This window comes from Pinus tabuliformis, chromosome 7, assembly GCF_031772625.1.
Source record: "Pinus tabuliformis cultivar Carrire ecotype Pingquan chromosome 7, CPIR1, whole genome shotgun sequence".
Classification (NCBI taxonomy): domain Eukaryota; kingdom Viridiplantae; phylum Streptophyta; class Pinopsida; order Pinales; family Pinaceae; genus Pinus; species Pinus tabuliformis.
Genome location: NC_142293.1, coordinates 189,613,122 through 189,635,674, shown reverse-complemented (window position 1 = coordinate 189,635,674; position 22,553 = coordinate 189,613,122). Strand labels below are relative to the sequence as shown.

General features: G+C 39.2%; 1 protein-coding gene across 3 annotated transcripts in view; it reads left to right on the top strand.

The window, feature by feature from the left end:
- LOC149246498 (protein HASTY 1-like) overlaps nt 1–22,553 on the top strand; it is a 306,617-nt gene that overhangs the window by 237,128 nt on the left and 46,936 nt on the right. For all 3 annotated transcript variants that reach the window (XM_089457947.1, XM_089457945.1, XM_089457946.1), the window contains 4 exons: nt 14,551–14,661; nt 14,908–15,034; nt 15,117–15,286; nt 15,481–15,594. In XM_089457947.1, coding sequence (XP_089314073.1) covers nt 14,551–14,661; nt 14,908–15,034; nt 15,117–15,286; nt 15,481–15,594 — 522 coding nt within the window. The remainder of the gene's footprint in view (nt 1–14,550; nt 14,662–14,907; nt 15,035–15,116; nt 15,287–15,480; nt 15,595–22,553) is intronic.

Below are 22,553 nucleotides of genomic sequence, written 5' to 3'. Positions count from 1 at the left end.
GATCTTGGTGTGGTTTTCTCCTGCTTCCCCCCCAGGTGCTGGTGTTGAAAGCCATGATGGATGATAGTATTTAGGTGTCAAAACATATGCTAATGCATGCAATGGAATATTTAGCATTTCGCATCAGTTTTGCACCTCTACACGAATATAATTGTACAAGGTGGTATCTCTAGGCTCAACAATGTCTTTAATCTGCCCCAACATGCTATCCATTTGCTCATACACCTCCCGAATTACTGGTCGATCTGAATCTGCAAACTTGATCATGTAATAAATTGGTTTGGTGAATTGCAAAACATATTTAACCTGTGACCAAAAGTAACTGTCAAGAACAGTGTCCTTGACTGCATTAGCACCATCTGTGTCAGTGTTAATTTCATCCCATGTTTCAGCACACACCAGATTAGTTAAAGCTTGTCTCACCTTCACTAGCCGCCTAAAGGTGAGGTAATAACTAGCAAATCTTGTCTTTGCAATTTTAAGCAATTGCAACTTGGAGTAAGTGCCATAGAAGTAGTTTACCCTTGTATGCCCTGTGATGAATTTAATGGGCTGCTTCCCTTTCCTGTAAACCTCAGCAATCCACCCACAATCTTTGTGTTTCACAATATCATGCATCAAAAGGTTCAATGTGTGAACCAGGCACCCAGACCAAAAGATGTGTGGATGAGTACGCTCAATAATTTTTCCTGCTGCCTTACAATTTGCTGCATTATCTGTGATCACTTGAACCACATTATTCGGACCAACATCTTTGATTGATTTCAATAGGAGATCTGCAATGTTTTGTGCAGTTGCACTGATGGAGGAGGAGTCATGACATGCAATAAATACTGCACCACTAGAAGAAACACCAAGAACATTTATCAAATGTTGGTTTCTAATATTTGTCTACCCATCTGATACAATGGATACCCCAGAATCCACCCACTCATTTGTAAAACGTGTCAAAGCTCTTTGAACCTTAGCTTTTTCTCTTTCTAATAACACTGTTCTAGCTTTCTCATAGTTGGGGGCCTTGTATCCTTTTGGGGTTTCATTGATGCCCTTTACCATGTCATGCCAATAGGGAGAGCGAAGCACATTGAATGGTACACCGCAAGCACAAAGAAAACGGACTATCTTTCCATCCACATCATCCCTCCTAGCAACATTAAGGAAATCCCCTATTGTTCTTCTACCTCCAGAGGTTGCAGAAGTACCATGAGGAGATGAGCAACTACCAAATTTAGAGGTTGCACTTGATTCAGAATGAGTTTTTGGTTTCTTGTTTTTTTGTTGTGCAACCATCTCTATTTGGATGTATTTTCTTCTTTCTTCAGTTGAAATGTTTGGGCAAATTTGTACCCCCACAGAACCCTTTTTTTCATCACTGTCCAGCACCCCACAAAGATGCCTCCTCAGACGGGTATATGAACCACAATATGGTTTTCCTCCATGACAACCATGAGGGCACACAAATTTGTAAGATCCACCACCCTTTCCCCCATCAAGTTTGGTCACATAGTTCCACAAGGGTGTTGATGTACCTTTCCCATCTTGTGCTTCAGTGTCCCCTTCAAGTTCATCCCCTTCCTCTTCAAACCCTTCCTCCTCATCATACATTGGGTCACTACTATTAGGACCATCACCAATGTCCTCTTCTGTTTCTTCCCTTCTATTCTTCACCCTTGCCATCATTAAAACCAAGAGTTGAATGATACATAGAAGCCAAAAGAACACCATCTTGGAATATGGATATAGGTGGTGGACAACCTGTAAATAAAGGAGCAAGTAGAAACAATGGGAAAGAGTAGGAGAGGGAGGAGAAAAATACAATTTTTTTTTCAAAAAAACAAGGGAGTTTGGGGTTTGAACTTACCTCTTTAGCTCTTGTAGATGAAGTCCTCCAAGCTCTTGCTCCAAGCTCCTCCTCCTTCTCCTAGCTCCTCCTTCTTCACTCCTCCAAGCTCTCCTCTCTTCTCCTCTCCTTTCCTCTCTTCTCTTCTCCTCTCCTCTCTTCTCTTCTCCAACTCTCATAAACTCAAAGTGAGAAAATGAGGAATGAATGGGGCTTTATTCTTTTCATTCCTCACCCTAAACTCACCCTAACCCACCCCCTCATTGCTAAGTTAAGTTAACTTTAAAAAAAAATTAAAAAAAATGATGTATTTTCCCTTGCCCGCGCGGTTTTTTCGGAAGCGCTGCGTGAAGCGCACGCTTCCGGGCCCGAAGCGTGGCGCTTCGGAGGCCCGAAGCGCCATCCGAAGCGCGCTTCGGGGCCCACGCTTCCTAAAAACCAGGAAGCGTTTTAAAAAAACGGAATCGCGCTTCGGATTTTTTGGAATCGCGCTTCCTGGGGCGCTTCTGGAACGCTTCCGTACGGAGCGCGATTCCGGCATAGGATCCGGGGGGGGGGGGGGGGCGCTTCCTGCAACGTTGGTTCTGAGTTTCACTTGGTTGAGTGAGACTAAAACTATATAGCAAATGAAAAAAATGATATATCTTAACAATCAACAAATGCATATTCACGCACATCCATACCTGCATAAGTTTTGAGTTCTGAGTTTCACTTGTTTGAGTGATACTACAAGCCTAGATCCATCTGAATTATTCAAAAAGTTGATAATGCTGTGAATTTGATTCCTTTGTGTTAGAAAATTAGAAAGGAAATAAAGGTTTTCTTATTCTTGATAATTACTTGTGATGTTTCTTATTATTATGATTCTTTATATCTCCTTTCTTTAGTTCATCAAGCAATTACCAAAAGAAACAACACATAAAACAATAGACACCAGATGTAGGCACACGCCAGGGCAAAACCCCCCTTGAGGGGAAAGCCCAGTCAAGATAATTCTTCCTTTCAATAGTATTCTCTGAGATTCTTGACCCTAGACCAAGACTAGACCTTTCCTCCACACCAAGTCAGCCTCCCAGAATTTCAACCTCTTCCCAGCAACTTCGACTATGCAGTAGCTTACGACAACTGGAAGCTTTCGCCAACAGTGAAACTTGGAAGACTTCGATCTCCCAATCTAGGACATGAACAGAGAGAGAGAGACACCAAAATTTTGATTTTCCTTGTCTCCTTAGACTTCCCCAAACTCGCATTCAGTTCAGCGTCCTGGCAACAAACTTTGCACCTTTTCCCAGCAACAAGAGAAATTCATACTTCTGCCCAACAACAAGAGATTTTCACACTTCTTCCTAGCTATAAGAGAATTTGAAATTGTGAGACAATGATGCTCCAAATGAATTTGATGAGCTTTCTTTTATAGGCTTCTTGAGGGGTCGAATAGGGTCCTTAGGCTGACTTGATCTTCTTCTAGGCCGACATGGTGTGGAAGTTACATAATTTATATTTGACTCAATACTTAACCTTTTTACATGATTCAAAAGCCCAAGAAGGGTCTCTTTAAATGTACAATAATTCTATAGACCCTTAATAAATCCTAAAAGTCCACAATGGGGACTTTGTCCTAAAACATGGTGACCCAAGCATGAAACACATGCTTTAAGTCATAGCGATAATAATAAAAATTCTTTTCTTTATTCTTTTGACAAGTACATTACATAATGACTCAAGTACATTATTGAAGACCGAACATAGTTACATTTTCTAACACTCCCTCTTAATGAGGGAGGTATTCATAATGCACAAATACAATGGAAGATCTAAAACTATATGAACCATGAAGAAATTTAGGCAACACAATGCCATGGACTAGATTCCTGACCAAGGCAATCTATCCAAACAATCACTCAACGATTTAGGCACTCTTCATCTATCCCTTGCACTAATGCATCCAACCCCTTTCACTATCTTCCTCCCTCTTTGGAGTCTATGCAAGAAAAGGGTAAGGGTAAAATGAAAAAGAGGGTTAATATCAAAAGTTATTTCACACCCTCCTCTCCATGAGATGCGCATGGTCCTCAAGCTAGTAGAAGTCATATGCAACCCACTTTAGATGACCATTGGAAGAAACAATTGAGAGAGATTGCTTGTGATTACATAGCTAGATGGTGGTATCATTATGATATCCCCTTCAATACTTCTCGTTCACCATATTATGAACCTATGTTTGATGCCATATTTGCTGTTGGAAAGGGCTTGAAAGGTCTTACTATGCATGAGTTAAGGGGATCTCTTTTGCAAAAAGAAGTTTCCTCCATTGATGAATATTTGAAAGATTTCAAATCTCATGGGCAAAAACAGGATGTACCATCATGTCAGATGGATGGATTGAGCAAAGGAACTGTACCATCGTAAATTTTCTTATCTTTTGCCCACAAGGAATCATGTTTCTAAAATTAGTTGATGCATCTGATAGGGTGAAAGATGCACATTTGTTGTTTCAGCTTTTGGATGAGGTTGTTGAAGAGGTGGGGGTGGCTAATGTTGTTCAAATCATCATAGATAATGCCACTAACTATGTTCTTGCTGGTAAATTGTTAGAGGAAAAACACAAAACCATCTTTTGGATCCCATGTGCTGCACATTGCATAGACCTCATGCTTGAGGATATTGGCAAAATAGATTTGGTCAAGAACACTGTAGAGCATGCCAAAAGCATAACAAAATATCAATGTGGAAAAAGTCGTAGTCAGGATTAATTCGGCAAGGGTCCAAAAGTTGAAAAACTCGTTAAAGTCTGGAGTTTTTTGAAAAAGTCGGAAAAAAAAACCACGAAATTATTCATTTTTAAATTTTTTTTTAACATCTAGAGTCGAAGTCATAGTTTAGAGGTGTTTTCAGTGTTTTACTACAATGTCATTCTTTACATGTGAATTGGATCACTAAAAGGATGTTACACTCTTGCAGTTTGCATTCTAAGTGCATTTTATCACCAATGTTTTTCAACATTATCCACAAAAAATATGATCATAACAGTGTTGATTCTTTGGAATGTTCATTAGCTATTTACACTTCCTTGCTTTCCAGTCTGGATACTCCGTGTCCTCTTTCTCTTATGTCTCACAATCATGCTCGTCGAGGTAGGTATGCACTTCTTTTTCATAGTCTTCTCAGTTTCTTATAGCAGCCTTCTGATAGCTTAGCCTTTGGCTAATGTCTCTTCTCTATATTTTTTTGCACATCTCATATAGATCCCTATTGTTTTGCAGACATAACATCCAACAAGAGCAACCCAATAATAGTCGTATATGTTTCAACATTCAACATAATATAGCAACCAAGCAATTAATTTTCTTAGTAACACCAACCAACTATAATGCTCGAAATTAAGATTCAACAACAAAACAAATTGCACAGCACAACGTTATCACCAAATTTCTATGGCTATGTTTGAAAGATTCCACTCTCTGCCTTAAGATTAAACAGGAGAAAATTATATCATTTTTGCCTTTGCGGCTTGGGAGGGAGGCAGACTTTTTGGGTCAACTTCCGATTAAATCGGGATTTTTTCCTTTCTGAAAAAGTTGCCAAAAAGTCGGGGGATTAAATCGTTTAGTTTAAAAAATCACATTTTTAGGATTAAATCGGGATTTTTTGCAGATTTTTTCCACACTGCAAAATATATCTACAATCACTCATGGATTTTGAGCTTGATGAGGAAACACACAGCGGGTAGGGATATTATTAGGCATGCTATCACTACATTTGCAACTCATTTTTTGACGTTGCAATCTATGCTTTCCCAACATAGAAACTTGCAAAGGCTGTTTTCCAGTGATGAATGGAATGAATGCCAATGGTCTCGCAAACAAAATGACAAAGATGTGAAAAAGAAAGTTAATGAAGAAATATTTTGGAAAAAGGCAGCAGAGATTGTGAAGGTTGCTGAGCCATTGGTTAAGGTGTTGCGGTTGTTGGATGGGGAAAGGTTGGCTATAGGCTTCCTTCATTTATGAGGCTATCGATCAAGCAAATGAGCAAATATAGGTAGTAGACAAGGATAGAGTGGCTAAGTATGGGCCCATTTAGGCAATCATTGATGAAAGATGGAACAATCAACTCCATCACTCTATACATGCAGCTAGGTTTTTTTTTTGAACCCAAGGTATCATTATAAAGCTCTGGAGGTAGAAGCTTTGATTGGGGAGGTTAGAGATGGATTGATTGAATCCATTGACCACATGATCCCCAAGGAGAGTGATCAACTGGAGATACACCGATAGATCACTTGTTTCAGCAGAGCCAGAGTTACGTTTGGCAAGAACCTAGCAAGGATTGCAATGAAAGCAGATGAGCCAGGTAAACAAACAATTTCAATTTTCAAATTCTTATTTTGTTAAATTGTTTATAATTTGAAAGTTGGATATAATTTTTTGAGCTAACTCATTACACAACTATGTTTTTTGTAGCATAATGGTGGGAGGCATTTGGTAGCCATTGTCCTTAATTGTAGAAGTTTGCAATCCGTATTTTGAGTCAAACTTACAGTGCTACTGGGTGTGAGCGCAATTGGTCTGTCTTTGAGAGGATTCACAGGAAGAAGAGAAACTGTTTGGAACAAAGATGGTTAAATGATCTAGTCTATGTCCAATACAACCTCCGACTAAGGCGCAAGCAATTGCTGAACAAAAGACTTGATACAGATCCCATTGTGTTGGAAGATATTGATCCAACATCAGATTGGGTAGTGGAGAGTCATCTAGCAGAGTTTGATTCTGACGAGGATTTTGATACTGATTTGAATTTACAGACAGAGGCATTAGCTGAAGTTGCTGCTGAGCATAATGTTTAGTTGAATGTAGATCCATTTGTACCGGGCCCAACCCCAAGTCTTCTAGTTGCGGTTGGAGATGGTGATGAGGAGGAGCCATGGGTTTCCCTGTCTGACTTTGATTTAGAGTCTGAGCCAGATGATGTTGGCGCGTCTAGTAGTAGGCAATAGTACTGGTGACTAATGATGTTTTACTTTTGTTGTAGATGCCATTTAGAGCCTCCTTGGTTGTGTTTTTGTTTTGATATCTATATCATGCATGTATTGGACAATGCATTGGGTGCCATTTTGATATAATGGATATATTCATGAGCCTACTTTGATCATTTGTTGTCTTCTCTCTATATTCTAATGCTTTGTGTTTGGAAACATGATGAAAATCTTTAAAATTATGTTTTTTCATAAAAAACTTAAATATTTAATGTTTTTTTACAACGATCGAGTCATTGAAATCAAACCTGCCGAGTCGATAATGAGCCGGAGTCGGAGTCGGGGCTGACCCTCAGCGTATTCCGAACCCGAGTCGGAGTTTTAAAACATTGCAAACCCTAGAAACAGTTCACATAAATATAGATCTACAAAGCATCTAACAGTCTTTCAAAATTCATATGTTAGATTTCTAACTAGGGATTCATACAAAACCCAGATTTCATACAAAAGAATCAATCACAGTCAATCACAGCGTAGTCATTAACTTGACCAACTTCCAGTAGGGTTAGTTCCAATCTCTAGATTTTTCAATCAATCATCAATCAATCACTACCATGACCAACTACCACTAGAGTTAGTTGCAAACCCTAGATTTTTGATCAACCATTAATCTCAACCAAAATTTCAAATTTCAACAATATTTCACAAACCTGAAATTATCATATAGTCATCATATATCAGATATTTCTACTTCGACTAAGGTTTAACTCGAAAACCCTAGAATTCCTATTTCACAATCTCAACAATCTTACACAATTCTCATATCATCATATTTTAGAGATTTTACTTTGACTAAGGTTCAACTCCAAAACCCTAGAGTTCTATTTTCACAATCTCAACAATCATTAAATACATAGATCTCGATAACACACATTAGACAATGTCACTACTAGGATTTAACTGCAAAATCCCAGATTTTCATTTTCCAACAATAATTTAAATAGTTTTCAGGGTATTATATCACACATACTAGACAATTTAACTTCACTAGAGTTTAGCTACAAAAACCCTAGATTTCCAAATATCATCATCTTAGAATCTCGACAAGGATTTCCATTAAATCGTAAGACTCATGATCACAAATAACTAGGTCAATATATCTAGGAATTCATAGTCATTCACAAGCATACCATATGTCCAACAACATTAATATATCTGACCTAGATCAACCAAGGATTTAAACCAAAAAGGACATATCTATATATGCCTAGATTTCATTGCCGTGAAAATACGTTTCATATCATTTGTTAGTCAAACCCAACTTCGTAGATATCAATAAGAGTTAGACACATAGCCATCTTGATTACAATAGGGTTTGATTAGACAAACACACCCATACCAAGTAAAACACTTCTAAGCCAATATAAGGTTATTGATCACACATTCCACCAAACCCTAATGGACTAGGGTTTCAATGTAGAAACATAGGAAAACCAACATTACCAAAACTTCAAGGGTTTAGGATTTTAGAGCCTATCATTCAACCTTACCAAGTTAGGTTTCCTCGATCATACCAAAATCCTAAACATGACATCATCAATAAAGACTTAAAATAGCTTTTCACAATCACACTAATCAACTTAGAGTTTTAGATATTTACATTAGCATACCCTTTAGTTAGGGTTTTCCAGAACCTGTGTAGGGTTCTACAAAATCAGTTTAGAATATGAGTGGGGCAGGTACATTTATCAAGAGATGAATCACCCAAAACAAGAATCATTATGATTCGATATAGCTAGTCATAACAAAGTAATAGATCATCAAATGAATAATCCTTTTGACCAACCTTGTCTTGAGAGATCCTCTTTCTTGCAAATGTTTTTCCTAATCAAGACAATAGAGGGAGAATGGTGATTAGTATTTAAGGTAATCAAAACTAAATGAATACATGAACCCAAAAACTGGAAAGACATAAGATACTTATCCTTGGGAGTTGTTGGGGGATCCCTCCAAAGCTTGAGGGATACCTACAAACCTATAAAAACAATATAGCAATGTCTTTTCGAAAATACATTAGAAACCTATAAATTATAAAAGATATAAAAAAGGTACAAGCAAAGGACTTAATAGTGTAAGTCCCTAATGTCGGGTTCTTCGGACTTGACTTTCTTTAAGTCTCCTTCTACATCAAGGTTGGCTTGATCCATTCCTCTCTTCTTATTCTTTGGATTGTCGGGATAGTCACTTTTGAAGTGACCTTTCTTATGACATTGACAGCATTCTATCTTGGACATGTCAACTTTCTTCCTTGGTCCTTCGATCTCTTTCCTTTATGATGAGCAACATAAGCATTTGATACTCCTTCAGGATTGGTAACTATAGAGATCCTTAGTTCTTCTTGACTGCAGGTGGTCCATAATTCTTCAAAGGTGGGAGCTACCTTCCAACTTTTGAGACCTGTACACCCCAAGAGGGTGGCAATCCTAATAGAGTGGTGACCACAAGTTCTTTGTCTGGAACAATCTCATCAATGGCCAAGAGATTATCCTTGAGTCTAGCTATCTTCACAAAGAAGGTTGCCACAATATCTTCTTTAGTCATCTTCGTAGTTCTCAGATCATTCTTCAAACTTGCTACTTGTCTAATGTTCTTAATAGTCAATAGCTTCAACAAGGCTTCATACATTTCCTGAGCATGATCGATGTTAGCTATGAATTGGAAAAGATTGTCCTTTATCCCTTCTACCATCAGAGTCGTAGCCACCAATTCTAAATCCCTGAATTTCGCTTTGTCGACATCACTGGCTTCTTCTGTAGGCTTCTTTACATTTCCTCTTACCAAGTCCAACACCTTGTTCTTTTCGAGGATTAGGTCAATCCTCTTCTTCCAGGACCTGAAGTTAGAGGCTCCTTCAAGTTTGTTCTCACCCTTGATTGAGTTAGACATCTTCCTTGAATATAATAGACTCCTTCCCTGAGATAGTACCTATGAATGGATCAAGTGCTTGAGACTGCCTTTTTCTTCCTTCTTCACCAAAGCTTTGATACCATGTTAGAAAATTAGAAAGGCAGTAAATATTTTCTTATTCTTGATAATTACTTGTGATGTTTCTTATTGTTATGATTCTTTATATCTTATTATTATGATGTTTCCCGAAGGTGACCCTGACATCTTCTCCTCTATCCTACGGAAGATGCTCCCATCAGTGACCCAGTTCTCCTTGCTTGATTCTGCTTCCACTAAATACACCCGTCTTTCATCTGCCATTTGGGAAGCAACACTCAAATCCTTCCATCTCTCCACTTGTTCCACTTCCACCTCTTGAAAGGTTGGATCTTGCCCCATGAACAAATGGTACGATGACGAATGCAAGACTCTACATCGAGAACTTTGATATGCTTTCACCCACTCTCAACCCTTCTACCCTGACCTCAAAGTTTCTTATCGTCTTCTACTTCATCGCAAGAAACGACTCTGTCTCTCATAGAAGATGGGAACTTTCTACTCTCCTTGCCCACGCCCCTAAACAATTCTCGCATACCATCCTTCCCTGACACTCCCCTCTTCCATCTGACCTCGACCCTATATCCATGTTCTCTCACACTTCCAACCTTTATGATATTCTGGGGCAGGGCCAAATTCATGTTACCTCCCCACCCCCTTCCTGTTACCTATTCTCAGGCAAAGATATTAGAGAGGCCATTTGGGTTATGAGCAACAACAAAGTAGACGATGAGGAAGGCTACCAAGCAGAGTTCTTTAAACACGGTTTCCATGCTTTGGTTAGTTATTTGGCTGATCTCTTCAACCATGTAGTCCGTGAAGTTTTTCCACTGGCATGGTCACACTACATCATCCATCCAATCCACAAATCAGGCCACAACTCAAATCCCAATAACTACAAAACGATCATGGTGGAGCACACGTTCTCGAAGTTGTATGCTACTGTTCTACATAGGAAGCTCTCTAGTGGCCAACTCGTCAGACCATTGACCACATCTTCACCCTTCGCGCCGTGATTGAGGAGGCACGACATCGCTCTTCGAAAGCCTACTATTGTTTCGTAGATTTCAGAAAGCTTTTGACTCTGTTCCGAGGGAAGCCTTACTCCAAAGACTCAGAGATATTGGCATCCCGACGACCTTATTGACAACTATTACACGCCTATATGAGTTTGTCCTTGGTTGTCTTCGCATGGCTCATGGGATGTCTGATTTCATCCGAAGCACTATTGGGGTTAAACAGGGTTGTCTATTGTCCCCTACCTTGTTTGTGATCTATATTGATGAGTTGGAGGCTTTTCTACACGAGCATATCCAGGACACTGATGGTTGCCTTCTTCACTAGGTCATGATATCTATTCTACTCTTTGCTGACGACGTGGTCCTCCTCTTCTCATCTCCAGAAGGATTACAAAGGCAACTGGATGCCTTAGCTCTTTTTTGTGATCTTCGACAGTTAACAATCAACCTAGGTAAAATCAAGGTTATGATCTTCAATGGGGTGAAGAAAACTTTGGACCTTCACTTCCTATTCAGAGGGGAGGAGGTTGAGATCACTAGCACATATACATACTTGGGGGTGCAATTCTCAGGCCCCTGCTTCAGTTTGCGACCAATGCTTCAGCCTCAGATCAACAAAGGATATGGATCCTTAGTCCTTCTCGAGAGACAGTGCTTTCGACACGACTTCCAGGACATCTCATCCAAGATGAGCCTCATGGGCACCTTGATCCGTCCCACTGTTCTATATGGCTCAGAGATTTGGGGACCATCTTTACTTGAGTCGGATTGGGCTTCAGTTGGAAGAGTCTAGACTGTTCTTTTCCACTGCATCATTAGATGCAAATAGACAATACCTCAACACATCATTCTTGCAGAGTTTGGAGCTCAGCCCTTTCGGCTTGAGACAATCTTTAGTTTGGTCTCATTTTTGCATCGTGTCCGGGGATTTGCAGACTCGATAAAGAGTAGGGACTGTTACCCTTACTTGGCATATTTCTCTTCTGAGACTATTGCTCGTTCTACTCCCTTAGGGCGAGCTAGATGTTGGTTTACAAGAGTTTAAGATCTCTTAGAGTTAGTGGGCATTCGGTTGGATCGTCTCCCTCCTTTTCGATATTCCTTGGATGCTCCTGGTCACCTTCTACCTACTAGACAAGAGTTGAACAAGATCATCAGGGAGGACATCTATAGGCAGTTCATCTAGGTCACTTGGGTCAATCCTCCGGGAGAGTTGCGCCTAAAGATGGCCTTCTACAAAGAGCACTTCTTGGAGTTGAGAGACGAGCTCATTATTCGACCCCAGTATATGTTTCACCATTGGATGCATGCTCTTCGCATTCCTCTAGGCCAGTTCAGAGTAGGTTCTCATCGACTTCGAGTAGAGACGACCACCATATTGATATACCAGACATAATCTTCTAGGTATGTCATTTACATGAAGTAGAGACTGAGCTGCACTTCATCTTTGGATGCCCTACCTACCACGAGATCAGAGGAAGGTTCCTTTGCTTGTCCAGAGACTCTCAGGCCGTCGCAAACTTTTTTAGGTATCCCGATCAGAGATGTCCGGCCCTATATATGCAGGAGGCTCTCAGGTTCCGAGCACATATTCTTCAGCCTCCCATTAGACCAGACCCCACAATGAGGATCACGACATTTTTCAGGATACTAGCTTCAAACAGGGGCACAAAGAGAATGATTGATACCGTTTCATATCCAGACTCTAGACTAGTGAGGATCCGTGGGACCTCAGCCCGTCGCATTAGACCTCAGCAGCGAAACCGTCTTAGATTCGTCCTTGGGAGACAGACTAGGTCCTCCAGACCTCAACAATGCGCAAACTCCCCCAGAGAACGAGTTAGTGGACAGTCCACACCTCCCACTAGCCCTTCATCAGGCCAACAAACTTTGTGGAATTTTTTCAGTGTTTTTCATGCAGCCTCGGATGTTAGGAGAGATGGGTCTGATCCTTAGACCCATTAGCCCCTGGATCTTCTCCGTCAAGACATTCCATACATTGTATCTTTTATCATCCTGCATTATACCTTTTATATTCATGCATTGTATTTTTTATAGGAGACCATTTGGTTCTCCCGCATTTTATGGACATCATTGTACTCAACAGTCCCTTTGACCTACTTTGTGGTCATTAGTTGTACATAAATATAATTATATTATCTTATATTTAGTTCATCAAGCAATTACCAAAAGCAACAACACATAAAACAATAAACACCAGATGTAGGCACATGTCAGGGCAAAACCCCCCCCGAGGGGAAAACCCAATCAAGATAATTCTTCCTTTCAATGGTATTCTTTGAGAGTCTTCACCCTAGACCAAGACCAGACCTTCCCTCCGCACCAAGTCAACCTCCTAGAAGTTCAAACTCTTCCCAGCAACTTCGACTATGCTGTTGCTTACGACAACTGGCAACTTCCAGCAATGGTGAAACTTGGAAGACTTCGATCTCCCAATCTAGGACATGAAACAAAGAGAAAGAGACACCAAAATTTTAATTTTCCTTTTCTCCTTAGACTTCCCCAAACTCACATTTACTTCGGCTTCCTGACAACATACTTTGCACCTTTTCCCAGCTACAAGAGAACTTCGTACTTCTGCCTAGCAAGAAGAGATTTTTGCATTTCTTCCCAACTACAAGAGAATTCGAAATTGTGAGAATCATGCTCCAAATGAATTCGATGAGCTTCCTTTTATAGGCTTCTTGAGGGGTCGAATAGGGTCCTTAGGCCGACTCGATCTTCTAGGCTGACATCATGTGTATGTTACATAATTTTTTTTTGATTCAAAAGCCCAAGAAGGGTCTTTTTAAATGTGCAATAATTCTATAGACTCATAATAACTCCAAGAAGTCCACAATGGGGACTTTGACCTAAAACATGGTGACCCAAGCATGAAACCCATGCTTTAATAAGTCACAATAATAATAATAAAAATTCTTTTATTTATTCTTTTGACAAGTACATTACATAATGACTCAAGTACATTATTGAAGACCGAACATAGTTACATTTTCTAACACTTTGGTGCTTGTTAGATCGTGGGTTAACATAGATCTACAATGGCATGTATGTGAGTGATGCTTATGCCATCATATGTTGTTATGTATGTGAGAAATACTTACATTATCATATGTTGGTTTAAAAAAATATAATACTTATAAGAAACAATGATACTAATACTCTATGTTAGTAAACTATACATGCAAGGAAAATAAAACTATCTCGACACCAAATAAAAAAACAGCCAGATATATATCTTCACAATCATCAACTATCTATTTTCACACATCCATATCTGCATAAGTTTTGAGTTCTGAGTTTCACTTCGTTGAGTGAAACAACAAGAAGCCTAGATCCATCTGAAATAATCAAAAAATTCATAGTGCAATGGATTTGATTCCTTTTGGTGCTTGATGGATCCTGTATTAACCTGGATCTATGATGGTATGCACTTAAGCAAGCATTTCCTATAGACTGCAACCTTGTTGCTGTTAAAACAGCACTAAAAGTTACAGCTCTAGTTGGCCATTTGCACAATTTATGCGTTAACAAGTTGATCCACAGCTCCCATGTTATCTGCTCCGTTACTGAACAAAGGCTTTTTTATCCTTGATTGCTCATTGTAAATGCCTGTAATCTTTAGTAATTCTACTTTTATCTGGACATTTGGTTTGATCTATTAGTAATGCCAGTGTCTTGGTGTCATGCAGCTTGAGCTTATTCGCCTTATTGCTGCTCAACGACCTATAACAGCTGCTTCTCAAATTTCTGAAAGAGTTGGTGCGATGATACATATGTATTCATTGGGAGTCCCTTCTCAAGTAAGAAGTCAAGACATTACTTCAGTTCTTTGTGCGAATATGGAACATAAATTGAACACCAGAGCTATACTTGTTATTTTGCAGAGATACGTATTATTGTATTTAGAAACTTCATTGTCTATTTGTCTGGAGTTAAGGGTGCAAGCCAGTTTTTATGATTTTCTTTGATTTATTTTTGTCAATCGTGCAATGTCTTTCTTGAGGACATATGTTGTAGATCCTCAGTGATAATTTTCTTTCTTACAGGATCTTCCCGTTTTAGAAGGCACACAACTTGCCCTGGATACAACCATTACTGCTATTTTTGATGGTGGAATAGATATCGGATTGCTTCCTTCAACTATGCAGCACAAATTGCATAGCTTAATAAAAGGTCATTTGGATTTTCGAGATAGAGGATAAGATATTGTTTCCTCAAACTGTCCTATAAGACTTACCTTGTATTTGGTTTGCAGGGGTTTTGTCGCAGTTGCTTAATCTGAAATGGACAGAACCAGCATCAGTGGAAATTCTTGGGAGGTATTTAGATGCAATGGGACCATTTTTAAAGTATTCCCCGGGAGACGTGAGCATGGTTATTGAAAAGCTCTTTGTTCTTCTAACATCACTTCCTATATATCAGAAGGTAAATATTAGAAATGTCTGGATTTTTTTTTTAATTTTTAATTTTTAATTTTCTGACCCTTGCACATAAGAATGATGATTTTAAAGTCGAAGATTTTCAATAATTTAAAGTTAGAGGAAGTGCTTTGTGCTTTGATCTTTCTGAACTTTGGTGAAGCTTAAATAGATATTGCCATATATATTGGCTTTGGTCAGGGTCAAAAGCAGGATCCAATAGCAGTATCTACAAGCCGAGCAAGGTTGCAGGTTTGCACATCTTTTCTTCGAATTGCAAGAGCATCTGGCACAAGCCTCCTACCACATATGAGGGTTAGTTCATTATGTTTAATCAAAAGAACTATTCAAGCTATTTTTGTTCAGTGCTGTTCTGGAATGGTATGTGAATCACTGGGTGGCTTTGCATGACGTGTGGTGAGCATTTGGATGTTTCTATTATAAAATTAAATAGTTAATGAATGAAACACTTTTCTATTTTGTCTGTTAAATCAGCCTGTTCTGGAATGGTATGTGAATCACTGGGTGGCTTTGCATGACCTGTGGTGAGCATTTGGATGTTTGTATTATAAAATTAAATAGTTAATGAATGAAACACTTTTCTATTTTGTCTGTTAAATCAGCTTGAATTAATAAAAGGTGGCATTCAATATTGCAACTACTATCTCATTGTGAGAGATGCAAAGGTGTTGTAGTGGTGACAGTGCTTAACTAACAAAAATGAAAAATTAGGGGACTTTGATAGGTTGAACTTGATAAAAACTAAGAGTTTACAAATAGCTTATCTTTTTAGAATTGTAAATGACAGTTGAAAGTTTTTGCTTTGTATTTTGACTAGGTATTCTCTAATCTGTAAGTACCAACATTGGACAGTGGCTGTTTTTCCACTTGCTTGCTGTTTGCCTCTTAATATCTGTGTTCACTGTCTTAATGTCATCATCTGAAGCTTTCTGCTTCGACTGAAGATCCTCGTCTCTCACCTCTTCCTGAATGAAGTCATCCCACAGCCTATCCCAGCCTGGTAGCTTCTCCCTGGCAATGATCCCTTTTATGAAGGGCTTCCATTCCTCGGTGAACCCTTTCAAGGCAATCCTTACCATATCTCCATCTGAGACAGTCACACTGATGGCAGCAAGCCCATCTTTGACTTGAGATAATCTCGTTAGATACGAGGCCACACTTTCACGGTTCACCCTTTAACATCTTGGTGGACTTCAACTTGTCCTCTAATACCATTGCCCAGTTCTTGTTCTTATTTTGGAACAAATTCTGAAGAGCCATCCACATCTCATGTGCAGTGTTCCTCCCGGGAAAATGAGGTATTAGGGCATCCTTTACACTATATAGGATGATCAGTCTCGCCCTTGCATCCAAATCTTCCCATATTTCCAGCTCCTTAGGGTCGGTTGGCTTCTTGATATCTTTCTTGACAAAATGTCAGATCCTGTTGACTTGCAAGATCAACTTGATCCTTTCCTTCCATGGACTATAGTTGGACAACCCCCCCAACCTGTCCTTATATCGGATACCTGCCTGCAACTTCGACATTGTAGTGAAGCCTTCACTCACAATGTGACCAACTTCCTCTCACGCTGTACTTAGATATGCACAACATTGATTTAATTACTTCCAAAGTAGCTCAAACACGCTCTGATACCATGTTGAATTTCCACGACCTTGGGTCTAGGTTAGAGTCTTAAAATCACTGACACTAGCATACCAAGAATCTCAACCATAAACTACTTTTTACAACAGAAATATAAAGCAACAAATCACGTATGCACAAATATACACGTTTTTTTAACAAAATTGTACAATCCCAATCTTCGTTATATTAAACCAAATCTGAATAATACAACAGTCTATGGTATACAAGATACAATGACAAACTTCGCTACAACTTCTATATCATATCTCGTCCTGCCAGTCCTTCACTTCTGTACTGCTCACTAGTAATGCCTTAGTCCATCAAGGCCACTACACATCGAGACTCCAAGAGGGCTGCCTCCTGTCACTGTTGCAAGTCACGTTTGCTACAATGAACAGGAGCTCATCAAACTTCTCTCTGGGTAGGCCTTATTCCCGAGCTCCAATCTGCCAATCTAGAAGTCACTTTCGTCCATCAAAGTGCTGCACATAAGGTTGTAATACTTTACCCAATCACGCATCAACAATGTCCTTCTTGTCTGCTGCTCTAGGGCTACTTTGGGTAGCCAACTCGGTGCCCTCCAATCCACTCTATGACACCCAATCCATTCACTGCTGAATCTGCTGTCCTAATATGATACTTCACCACCTTGGAATGTCATATACATGGCATCAACAGGTTGCTCAACAAACTGATCCAATCTGGTCACACCTTGACCCAATACACCTTCCCAAACACTCCTGTGCACCTTGCTGTACTGCTGTCATTGCAACACTGGTTAGGGCATCAGCCGCATCACCCTACAACCCTTATTCTCCATGCAATTTAGCACAATAACTCTCTTAAGGCTGCAATTCTAAGTTGCAGGAAACGTGGGTCCAAGGTAACCCGTACGGTACAGCCTGGAAACTCGTTTCCGGCCGTCTTGGCACGTTTCTCGAGGAGGAAACATGGCTGGTAAGATTGGAAACGAGTTTCCGGGGAGTACGTCAGAGTTTCCTCTTGTAACTTGACTTTTTCATGTATTTTTATTTTATTTTATTTTTTTTAATTTTTTCGCTTCTAATTTTTTATTGGGCGACTCAAATATCTTCTAGATGCTTTTAGATGTCTCTCAAAGTTATAAGAAAAAGGATTTTTTTAAGTGGGGCAAGCCTATGGCCCTAGTGTTGATATGCGGTTTCATCCTTTTACTTAAATTTTTAACATTACCAAGAAATGACTCAGGATGTTTGAGATTGGTTTCGCCCTCATTGGATTTCATATGTAGAAAGTAGAATTTTAGATTTCACTCAAAATCCAGTAGACTTATCTGTTTTTCAGGATTTCAGTATCGGGGGGATTGCAATGTTTCCATTGGATTTTGTCATGTACTAGGGTATGGAACTTGTATTTAATCAAGAGAACCAAGCCCTCTATGCATGGGAGACTCCCAATAATCAAGAGCATGTAGGGTACTAAGGTATGAAACTTGTATTTAATCAAGAGCACTAAGGTCGTTCGACTATGTAGGAGACCCCCAATCAAGCACGAGACAAGAAATTAGAAATTTCTTGTGGCTGATTTTGGATATTTCTATTTTCATTATGTGATCATTCATGAGTAAATGTGATGTAAATTTAGAGACTTATAGTTTATGAATTGACAATTTAATCATAATGTAATAAATTAGAATGTATCATATATGCTTTATGATTGCATATATTTCTTAAATGTCCTAATATATATATATATATATATATATATAGTGCGTTTCCTTGTTTCCAAAATTTTGGGGGGGGGGGGTCACGTTTCGTACCCGTGCCCATTTCAGAAACTCATACCCGTTTCGCCGTTTTGTGCAACTTAGCTGCAGTTCTCCAAGGGAACAACCCTCCACACCTGCGCTGCTCCTTTTGGCATTGTTTAACCTCAAACACAACACCAAGAAGTAGCCTTGCTTTTGGCTATGGCCTACAACCTAGCACAACAGCTGTTGTAGCCTTCAGCCCCCCCTCCAAAACTCCATTAAACAACCCTAACACAACTCTGTTTTGTCCTCCAAATATGCAGCCTTATCTGCCCTGCAAACACACCCAAATCAACAAACAAGGGGGGAGGGGAGGCTAACTCTTTGCGGACTTGATGGATAAATGTGGACCCAAATGGGAAATATGATGAATGGGGTTATAGTGAGTGGAGGGGAGTGATTTATATGGTGTTGGGAAGTGGGACCACACAACCAAAATTTGGGTTTCCCATGTAGTGCCACCCATAAAGCTAGTAGCCAATAAAGGAGATCCCGTGGGACTAAGAGACAAGGCTAACCATGAAATAGGATACAAGAGACAAAAGTACAAACCAAGCCCACTTTGTTTGTCGAATCCCCCCACTAATCCATGCCCAAAAGTGTCCATGATAAGTAAACAAAAATACCCAACTGCATAATGAAAAGCCATACCTTCGGGGTTGGAAGGCCCGTCTTCAAACATGCAATCATAACAGATGGGCGAGGAGCATATGGCTAGCTCATGTAGTAGAGACAATGGTACATCGAGCTACTTGGTGGCTGTAAGGTGCTATTGGCTGCTGGCTAAGGACCATCTAAGAGAAAAATTCTACTATGGATACTACCCACAGGTGGTGGGTAACAAACCCTTCTTCTGGTTTCATCTAACTCCACAATTTGATCATTTAAATGTTGCACAACATCTCTTTTAGATGGAAAGATTTGGAGGAGTTGGTAAGCTAGAAGTCTAAGGTGCATAGGTAGGGTACCGTCCGAGCCATACACTAGTTCAAAGGGACTCTTTCATCTTTGTTATTCAGTCTGCCCACAATGTATACTTGATTCTTCTATCCCAAGCCCTCTTATTGTCTCCTACTATTTTTTTTTTATAATGGTGATAAAATTGTTATTGCTAGACTCTGCCAGACCATTACCTTGGGGATAGTAGTTTGAAGAATGGGACAGGACCTAAGTAACTTGACACGTTGTTTCGGGATTTGTCGGATACTGGGATTCGAGTGTCGGATTTGGACACGTTGATCCCTCGGAACAGGACACATTCAGATACGTTATATATATTAAAAATTAGATATTTCTTACGCAAATTCTCATTCATGATACAAATTCATTGATTTCAAACATAGATCTTCATCTAGATGTAAGTTTTACTTTTTACAAAGTAAGTTAGTAACATTACAACATGCATAGTACATACAAATTCAAATACAATTGTAATTTGTGACATGTCACATAAATGATAAATCATAAATTCTAAATTCATAATACATATTCAATTCGTCAATGATCGAATAGGAGAAAGACAAGATAGTAAGATAAAGACACTGACAGTTGTAGTTTTCTCAACTGCAAATAAACTACTTCTGAAGTGTTTAGTATGCAAAACTCTAAAATTACACTTGAATGCTTCAACAAGACACTTATACTGTCAATTGTAATAGTAAATATTTCATTACATGAAATTGTTCAAAGCAATGAAATAATTAACAATAAACAGGAAGGGCAAAGCCATGCCAAACCTTGACCACATAGAACTTGAGGCTAAGACAACAATCAAAAGAATAGATGACTGAAGAACATTTTTAAAATGACAAGACCCCTGAGAACAAAGTAATTCGTTATGAAGATTAGGATAAGATCAAAGCAACAAAGTTAGAAATTGGTACAAGAACCCATAAAGTTGAATGGGAAAAAAGAAGTTTAGACTGTGATGAGCAAATGAGTGTTAACTAAATGGCGCATTACGAAGTTGCACAAAATATTTGCACACTAGATGCAAAAATACCGTTTGTTCCTTGCTCCAAACCCTTCACAACAAACCCACAACAAACCTACTGCAAAAGAGAGAAGAAAAAATGATAAAAAAGAACAACAAAGTCGCCTTTTTTAGGCTGCGCGGGACACGATCCAGATTTGATCATGTCTCAATCGGACGCGACGTGTCCCGATTTCCGGACACAAATTGGCACAAATCGTGTCCCTTTCACCGAATTCAGGACACGTCGTCCTATTTCAATGAATCTGGTTTTAGAGGATAGGACAATACCATACCTAAGGAAAAATGATGAAAACTCTGAAGAGCTGAAGGCCTTGGCATTGTCAGTGGTAATTTTCACTGGGACACCAAATCGAGTAATAATTTTATCCTCTATGAAATCCAACCTTATCAGTGGTGTGTTTTGTAGGAATGGCTTCTACCCACTTGGTGAAATAGTCAGTTGCCGTTATGATCCAAGAGTAGCCATTACTAGAGTTCTCATTAAACTTTCTTACAAAATCAAGCCCCCAATGTTGAAAAGGAGCCTCTACAAGATCTTGTTGTAACGTCAAAGCAAGTAGCTTCTGCGTCTCAGTGAACAATTGGCATGCTTGGCACCCTTTAACAAACATGTGCACATCTGAAAATATTGTAGACCAATAATAGCCAACTCTCAGGATTTTGTGGGTAGTTGTCTTTGTTGCATAATGTCCTCCACGAAATCTTGAATGAAACTCAGTAAGAAGTCTCTTTACCTCAATTTCAGCAACACATCTAAGGATTACCCCTTCTGGATTTCTCCATCCCAGACCATCCCGTGCATTGCTATACTTAGTTACCTTCAATCTCAACGCTCTTCTCTTATTCCCAACCAAATGGCTAGGACATGATAAATTTTGCAAGTAATAAACAATGTCACTTTACCATTCAAGTTGGCCTACTCTTTGAAGTTCCGATGAAGTTATGACCTCCAATAAATCATTTTGACAAATCAAGTCTAAAGCCTTCTCATTTCCTCAATCAAAATTTGGGCCAACCCCTAGTCCTTAACCAACTTGGTCGGTGTAATGCCCAAATCATACTCTTTAATTTTCATGACCCATGTAACCCACATTCCCAAGCAATTAGTTTGAGTTAATATATCTTTTACTTTAGAATGCGGGACAAAAGAAATCTCTGTAGAATATCCCACATAAGTCCTCAATTGTTGATCCGGATTTAAACAGGAATGCAACAAATTATAGATACAACCATAAATAAAAAGATGTAGTAGAAATAACACTTCATTTCATTAATATCAAATACTGAAATATGCTTAGAAACAGAATGGAAATAAGACTAGCTCGGGCAATTAGTTTGAGTTAATATATCTTTTACTTCAGAATGTGGGACAAAAGAAATCACTTTAGAATATCCCACATAAGTCCTGAATTGTTGATCCAGATTTAAACAGGAATGCAACAAATTATAGATACAACCATAAATACAAAGATGTAGTAGAAATAACACTTCATTTCATTAATATCAAATACTGAAATATGTTTACAAACATAATGGAAATAAGACTAGCTCGGGCGATGGTAGCTTATCTCTGAGAAGAGATGTGGCGGCTACATGCCTCTGAAATGCGTTATAATGAGGCTCAAGCTCCTTTTTATTATTGAACAATAAGACCAAACCCTAAACAACCAAAACCCTAACCCGAGGAGATGTAACACCAAGAGTTTATGGGCCCCACTGGGGTTAGTTGGACAACCAACTTCCTGGGGTCGCGACTTGGTCATATTATCTCCGTTTGATGTACATGATACCCCATTGGAAAGATCTCTTCGAGGACTATGACGAAAAAGACGATTTTAGAT